General features: G+C 42.5%; 1 protein-coding gene across 5 annotated transcripts in view; it reads right to left on the reverse strand.

Moving 5' to 3' along the window:
• The window catches only part of LOC121546176 (host cell factor 1), a 68,713-nt gene extending 62,581 nt beyond the window's left edge, over positions 1-6,132 (reverse strand). For 4 of the 5 annotated variants that reach the window (XM_045209576.1, XM_045209574.1, XM_045209575.1 and 1 more), the window contains exons 1-5: positions 4,511-4,737; positions 3,956-4,146; positions 2,775-2,923; positions 2,359-2,519; positions 248-456 (exon numbers count right to left, since the gene is read on the reverse strand). In XM_045209576.1, coding sequence (XP_045065511.1) covers positions 248-456; positions 2,359-2,519; positions 2,775-2,923; positions 3,956-4,124 — 688 coding nt within the window. In that variant the 5' untranslated portion in view covers positions 4,125-4,146; positions 4,511-4,737. Of the gene's footprint in view, positions 1-247; positions 457-2,358; positions 2,520-2,774; positions 2,924-3,955; positions 4,147-4,510; positions 4,738-5,729 lie in introns of those variants that run through there. The other variant, XM_045209573.1, reaches the window with a different exon arrangement.
• Between the last annotated feature and the right edge of the window lie 2,161 nt (positions 6,133-8,293).

Here is an 8,293-nt window from a genome sequence, read left to right on the forward strand (position 1 = left end):
ATTTTATTGCTTTTGATCCTGCTGAGTTTCTTGTGTAAAGTGACTTACAATGCCTGGATAGGTGTTAACATAACATGATATAACAACCTGACTGCACAGTCCATGACGTGGCATGCAGCCATTGGTTGATGCAATGCAACCTGCCAGTCAGCAGGTCACTGTACTGCGTACACCGCGTGTACCCCATCTAGACAAATGAACTTGGATTGGATTTTCTAGTTGGGCAGGAACTCGAGCCACCACACACCTATGTCTAAGATCCACAGATCCCCCAGACGACAGCCGCTCATGCCTCCATAGATGACAAGACGTGACTTCTTGGAGGTCTTCTCTGTGTAGACCACGGCAGTGTGGCTCTCTCTGGGCGGGGGCAGCACCCCGTAGGTGACGGGGATGTCCCAGCCCACCACACTGGAGCCGGCACGCAGCTCCAACGTATACAGATCATTCAGGTATCTGGGAGGAGGAGCGGGAGAGAAAGGGAAGTAACGTTATTTTTCATTCTGTTCTTCTATCGTTCATCTAACTCAAAAAAATAATAATTAATAATAATGTTTTTTTAAAGACTAAATTGTGCTATATGTTGCTATGTTTGACAGGGCCCCACTGGATGGTAGACCCAGAGTTAGCTGCAGGCCCTGATGCTCCTCTGTCTCATGATGCCAGGAAGATTACAGCCTCCCTCCATCTATAGAGTTCGGCAAGGTTATGGGTTCAACCCCAACAGGGATCAGTGTGTACTGTGAGTCACTATTGAAAAGTGATATCCCAGGTATAAAACACAGTAAAGTACACACTAAAGGGTACAAAAATATGTGGTCCTGTAGCCACTCCTGCATTGTCTTGGCTGTGTGCTTAGGGTCATTGTCCTGTTTGGAAGCTGAACCTTCTCCCCAGTCTGAGGTCCGGAGCAGGTTTTCATCAAGAATCTCTCTGTACTTTCTCTGTACCTGACTAGTCTCCCAGTCCCTGCCGCTGAAAAACATCCCCACAGCATGATGCTGCCAACACCATGCTTCATCGTAGGGATGGTAACAGGTTTCCTCAAGACGTGACACTTGGCATTCAGGCCAAAGAGTTCCAGGCCAGAGAATCTTGTTTCTCATGGTCGGAGAGTCCTTTACGTGCCTTTTAGCAAACTCCAAGTCGGCTGTCATGTGCCTTTTACTGAGGAGTGGCTTCCGTCTGGCCACTCTACCATAAAGGCCTGATTGGTGGAGTGCTGCAGAGATGGTTGTCCTTCTGGAAGGTTCTCCCATCTCCACAGAGGAACTGGAGCTCTATCAGAGTGACCATCGGGTTCTTGGTCACCTCCCTGACCAAGGCCCTTCTCCCCCGATTGCTCAGTTTGGCCGGGTGGCCAGCTCTAGGAAGAGTCTTGGTGGTTCCAAACTTCTTCCATTTTAAGAATGATGGAGGCCACTGTTCTTGGGACCTTCAATGCTGCAGAAATGTTTTGGTACCCTTCCCCAGATCTGTGACTCGTCAAAATCCTGTCTCGGAGCTCTACGGACAATTCCTTCGACCTCATGGCTTGGTTTTTGCTCTGACATGCACTGTCAACTGTGGGACCTTAAATGGACAGGTGTGTGCCTTTCCAAATCATGTCCAATCAATTGAATTTACCACAGGTGGACTCCAATCAAGTTGTAGAAACATCTCAAGGATGATCAATGGAAACAGGATGCACCTGAACTCAATATCGAGTCTCATAGCAAAGGGTCTGAATACTTATGTAAATAAGGTATCAGTTTTTTAATTGCAATAAATTTGCTAAAATTCCCAAAAAACATTTTTCGCTTTGTCATTATAGGGTATTGTGTGTAGATTGATGAGGAAAAACATTTAAATACATTTTCGAATAAGGCTGTAACCAAACAAAATGTTGAAAAAGGTCAAGGGGTCTGAATACTTTCCGAATGCACTGAATATAATTAATTATTATTCACTCAGAAATATCTTGTTGTTTCTATTACAAAGTAGGCCTACGTCATTCACCTTTTAAGACGCCACTCGCCCTTTAAGAGCTCTGCTGCTGCACCTAATATGCTTGAGAGAGGTTGGAAACGCCAACTGCAACTGCATTTGTAAAGCGACGCCACTCGCGCAGTTGAAAGAGTAGAGAAATAAACGTGGTAGCAATGAAAAAGCTGTGATCCCTTCTTTTTTTAAACAAAAGGCCCAAACTGCTTTCAAAATGTTTTCCCGCATTAAGAATCCCAATGCCCTCCAGCGGGTGGTGAAGGCAGCCCAGTATGTGCTGGGAACGCGTTTCCTTATATGAACTGTAGCTCAGTAAAATCTTTGAAATTGTTGCATGTCGCGTTTATATATTTTTTGTTCATTGATGTAGCATACCTGGGGATGTTGTTCTTGGGGTCCTCGCTGTCGTTAGCCAGTCCTCCGAACAGGAAGCATTTGTTCCCTACCAGAGAGAAGCTGTGGCCCAGACGGGGGCAGGGAGGGGGGCCGTTCTTAGGAGACTTGGCCTTCAGACGCTTCCACTCCCAGCGGCTGGCCTGGGGACAGCCGGAGAAAATAACATCATGCAGATTATAACTCACTAACAAGCTTGGGTGTGGCCCTAAGGTCTCCATCTAGCCTATGCAGACACATCTGATGCAAAACATAGAAATTACAAGGAAAATGTGTTTTGTTGGTTTAAAAATTGACAGAAAATAATATACAGAGTTGTTTGTGCAAACAGTTTAGTGTTAACACCCCAAAATCCCACTAAAACTATCAGAGCTTTATTCTGTGGGCTGAGCACTTACCTGCAGTTCATACAGATCGTTGCTGTATTTACCATACTCCACCATCCCCCCGAACACCAGCAGCCTGGTGCCATCACACACAAACCCATACGCAGCACAGCCAGGCGGGATATCACCACGGACAGCAGGAATGAACCACTGGTTGGTCGCTGAAACACAATTAACTCTTAGATTAATGACCACTCCCTGCTAGGTACAAACGTTAAGGTAGTAATAACCTGTTTAACTAAAAAAAAAAACTGTCAAATCCGCAGTCTGAGAATTCTAGTGTTCTCAATTAATAATATAGACTACAAGATATGCCAATATGGAAAGTCAAAAACCTGATGCTGCACCACTGACAGACCATAGAAATAAAGTGCTCTTGTGCGTGAATGGAATGTTTTATGTGTTTATCATCGCATTGTTGACATTTCTGTTGGCGGCCCACTCTTTGATATGCCCATTTTACTGTGCGGCTTTTCTCACAAAGGTATGCTTATAAAAAAATAGCACAACATGGATTAATCATGGATTAGTCTTCAAAAAAGACAGACTCGAGTAACTCAGTTGGTAGAGCATGGCGCATACAACGCCAGGGTTGTGGGTGCGATTCCCACGGGGGGGGGGTAAATGTATACACTCACTAACTGTAAGTCGCTCTGGATAAGAGCGTCTGCTAAATGACTAAAATGTAATAATGATTGATCTTTGTTGATATTATGACGTCACTGTTTTCTATTAACCCGCCATTTTCCTCTGGATTTTCTCTCCAATCACCACCCTAGGCGAGCCATTACCCACATAGTTAACTACTGACCCCATTACATTTCACCGCACGTCAACACTGGCGCTTGCTTACCATGCGAAATATAAGCAATACAGACGTCACATTTCAACCATTTACCCACTACCAACCACAGAGGTGCATTGCTAATTTACTGTGTTGAACGACAATGCATAAACGGATTAAGTACTTGGTTAAAATAATATGTATAGGTAGTTAGTTAGCCAACCATACATTATATTTCCATGTATCCAACATTGCTAGTTAACTACAGTCCAAAAACCGACTAGCACAATTTAGCGGAAGCGCTACGCTAGTTGGTATCCAATTGCTAAACATGTTAACGTTAAGTTAGCTAGGATTTAACAATATATGTACTACATTTATGCATGAAGCACTGGACGTTAAACCTTACCTGTGTTATAAACGTGCAACTCATCCACAATTCCTTCATTGCCCCCCCCGAAAACGACCATTAATTCTTTGATTGCAACCGCACGGTGCCCGTGTCGGGGCCGAGGGACAGGACCGGACCAACCCAAAACCCGCTTCCACCGTGGCTGCAGGACTGAGCAAGATGCCATGGTGCTGGGAGATGAAGTTCCTCTTGAGGGAAAAAATAAATCAAAATTGAAAAGCTTTTCAATATTACTTGATACTAAATAGCTCAAATACAACAATGCTAAGTTAACTAGCTCACTAGTTAGCTCCTGTCAGGAATAGCCAGCTAGCTGGCTAACGCTAAGCTAACAGGATTAACAACCGCGTCCTGCTAAAATACTGCACACACAAAATAAAATATAGAATCAAGATGTGCATGTCTTGATCCCAGGTCTAGTCCAATTGTAGATAGCTGTATATAGAATATGTCCAGGCGGCTGTGGTTCTACTTTACTAGTTAACGGTAGCAAGCAATCTTATTTAGCCAAGAAGAAGCAACATTAAAATCTATGGGAGCCGCCATTTTTACCTAGCTAGACGCTTTGCAGCAAATATGAAAAACGCCGGCAGGTCAAAACAACGTAGATGCGGAACACCATGAACGCACAGCCATCAAAATTGTGGAACTCGCAGTCGACTTTGTGCATCGCTTCAACATTGACGCAATAATTTTCTGGGTTGTGGTTGTAGTTACACAGAAGCAAGAATGGGCTAATTCAACGGGTGCCGCCATCTTGGCGCTAACAAACTAAACAAACCACCAAAAAAAACAAAATGGCCGAGCCAAATTAGGCGCTGAACCCAGCTTGTTAACTACGGCTGCGTGTTTTTGTTAGCTTAGCTCGTTCCAGATACCCCATGTTTAGCATCATTTGTGTAGCGAATATAACTTGCAATCCAAATGTATGTTTGTGGACATTATTGTCCACGGGAAAGGGGTAGCCCGTGATCATTGGGTAGCCACACAATTGGGTCGCTGTGTCACAGCTGTTTATTTTCATGCTTCATCGTGAGCAGAAATGCATATCCAACGTTATTCAGCAAACTTTACAGATGTAAATATTGAGCAGATATGCATATTTAGTAGTAACTTGTTTCCTTCAGTACCACTCCAATTGTCATCTATAATAATTGTTGCTAAAGTTGCAGCCAGGCAATGTTCATTGGTGTTCTGTTTTGTTGCACTGTGTTGGTACCTGACAAAAAAAATGTCATGTTTTCTGTTCTGGGTGTTGCCATTTCTACACAAATAACTAGCTGTTGTCAAAAAAGCGCTAACTCAGCTAACACTAGTGTAACATCTTTGATATTGCGCTAGCTAGCAAATGCTGCAAATCAACATTCACAATCACATTACTGCCAGATTATACATGGCATTTCAATACAACAGCCCAGATAACATATAGCTATTTAGCTAACAAGAGCTAGCTATTTTGTTAATCCAGTTTAGAAGCTACAGCTAACATTAGCTTGCTAACGTTAATATCCTTCTTGACCAAGTACAGCTAGTTATGAAATAACGAGCAATCTTAGTAAATCCTAACATGTTAGAATAATTTGGGGAAATTAAGTTTAACTTCTTTATTAACGTCTGTTACATTGAAGCATTAACAGTTATAGTAAATTACTTTTCTTATTAGCCTTGCTAGCAAGTTAGCCAACTTCCCTCAAGAAAAATGGCGGAGATACCGTCACAATAAAACGCACACAAAAAAAAAGTCGCATTATCATTACCACATTATACTTACACGTTAATTGTAACTAATCAAACGTTTCGACAGAGGGACTCAATTTAAAAAAAATTGAACCCAGATAATATCATTTAAAATTTAGAAGAAGCTTGTACTGTCTTTGGCTACTTCTCACGCCGCCCAGGAAGCCGCCATTTTCTCATCCGTCTCAAACAAACACCACTATCCCTGAACCCATAGTGGAGATGGCGAGCACAGTCGCTTCTGACTATCACCACGCTAACCTCTTAATGAATCATTCTAAAAACGTTGCTCATTCAAGTTTAAGACCACTGAACCTGGAAAAACGAATGACAGACACTGGCCTCACTCTGGCAAATGTCTGCATGCCAGTCTAAATGAAGTAGTCCATAGCCTTATAGTGTGTATACACTGAGCAGTATAATACGAGGCTGGTGGCAGCACTTGTGATGTGTGTAGTGTGTGTATATACAGGTAAAAGTCAGTAAATTAGAATATTTTGAAAAACTTGATTTATTTCAGTAATTGCATTCAAAAGGTGTAACTTGTACATTATATTTATTCATTGCACACAGACTGATGCATTCAAATGTTTATTTCATTTAATTTTGATGATTTGAAGTGGCAACAAATGAAAATCCAAAATTCCGTGTGTCACAAAATTAGAATATTACTTAAGGCTAATACAAAAAAGGGATTTTTTAGAAATGTTGGCCAACTGAAAAGTATGAAAATGAAAAATATGAGCATGTACAATACTCAATACTTGGTTGGAGCTCCTTTTGCCTCAATTACTGCATTAATGCGGCGTGGCATGGAGTCGATGAGTTTCTGGCACTGCTCAGGTGTTATGAGCCCAGGTTGCTCTGATAGTGGCCTTCAACTCTTCTGCGTTGTTGGGTCTGGCATTCTGCATCTTCCTTTTCACAATACCCCACAGATTTTCTATGGGGCTAAGGTCAGGGAGTTGGCTGGCCAATTTAGAACAGAAATACCATGGTCCGTAAACCAGGCACGGGTAGATTTTGCGCTGCTGTGCAGGCGCCAAGTCCTGTTGGAACCTGAAATCTCCATCTCCATAGAGCAGGTCAGCAGCAGGAAGCATGAAGCGCTCTAAAACTTGCTGGTAGACGGCTGCGTTGACCCTGGATCTCAGGAAACAGAGTGGACCGACACCAGCAGATGACATCGGCACCCCAAACCATCACTGATGGTGGAAACTTTACACTAGACTTCAGGCAACGTGGATCCTGTGCCTCTCTGTCTTCCTCCAGACTCTGGGACCTCGATTTCCAAAGGAAATGCAAAATTTGCTTTCGTCAGAAAACATGACTTTAGACCACTCAGCAGCAGTCCAGCTCTTTTTTTCCTTAGCCCAGGTGAGACGCTCCGCTGTTTCTTGGTCAACAGTGGCTTGACACGAGGTATGCGGCAGTTGAAACCCATGTCTTTCAAGCGTCTCTTGGTGGTGGATCTTGAAGCCCTGACTCCAGCAGCTGTCCACTCCTTGTGAATCTCCCCCACATTTTTGAATGGGTTTTTTTCACAATCTTGACTAGGGCGCGGTGATCCCTATCGCTTGTACACTTTTTCTGACCACAGTTTTTCCTTCCCTTTGCCTCTCTATTAATGTGTTTGGACACAGAGCTCTGAGAACAGCCAGCCTCTTCTGCAATAACCTTTTGTGTCTTTCCCTCCTTGTGCAATGTGTCGATGGTCGCCTTTTGGACAGCTGTCAAATCTGAAGTCTTCCCCATGTTTGTGTAGGCTTCAGAACTGGACTGAGAGACCATTTAAAGCCCTTTGCAGGTGTTTTGAGTTAATCAGCTGATTAGTTTGTGGCACCAGGTGTCTTCAAAATGTAACCCTTACACAATATTCTAATTTTGTGACACACAGAATTTTGGATTTTCATTTGTTGCCACTTCAAATCATCAAAATTAAATGAAATAAACATTTGAATGCATCAGTCTGTGTGCAATGAATAAATATAATGTACAAGTTACACCTTTTGAATGCAATTACTGAAATTAATCAAGTTTTTCAAAATATTCTAATTTACTGACTTTTACCTGTATATGTCTGTGGAGGTGTATGGGTGAGTGCATGTGTGCTAAGGTGCAGAGAATCAGAGCAGGTGGTCAGTCTGAAGCTGGAGACTCTTATCTCCCTCACTAACTTTAAGCGTCAGTTGTCAGAGCAGCTTACCGATCACTGCACCTGTACACAGCCCATCTGAAATTAGCCCACCCAACTACCTCATCCCCATATTGTTATTTACATTATTAATTTTTCTCATTTGCACCCCAGTATCTCTATTTGCACATCATCTTTTGCACATCTATCACGCCAGTGTTAATACTAAATTGTAATTATTTTGCACTATGGCCTATTTACTGCCTTACCTCAATAATTTACTACATTTGCACACACTGTATATAGATTTTCTATTGTGTTATTGACTGTACGTTTTGTTTATTCCATATGTAGCTGTGTTGTTGCTTTTAATCGCACTGCTTTGCTTTATCTTGGCCAGGTCGCAGTTGTAAATGAGAACTTGTTCTCAACTGGCTTACCTGGTTAAATAAAGGTGAAATAAA

Source organism: Coregonus clupeaformis, chromosome 30 (genome assembly GCF_020615455.1).
Source record: "Coregonus clupeaformis isolate EN_2021a chromosome 30, ASM2061545v1, whole genome shotgun sequence".
Lineage (NCBI taxonomy): Eukaryota > Metazoa > Chordata > Actinopteri > Salmoniformes > Salmonidae > Coregonus > Coregonus clupeaformis.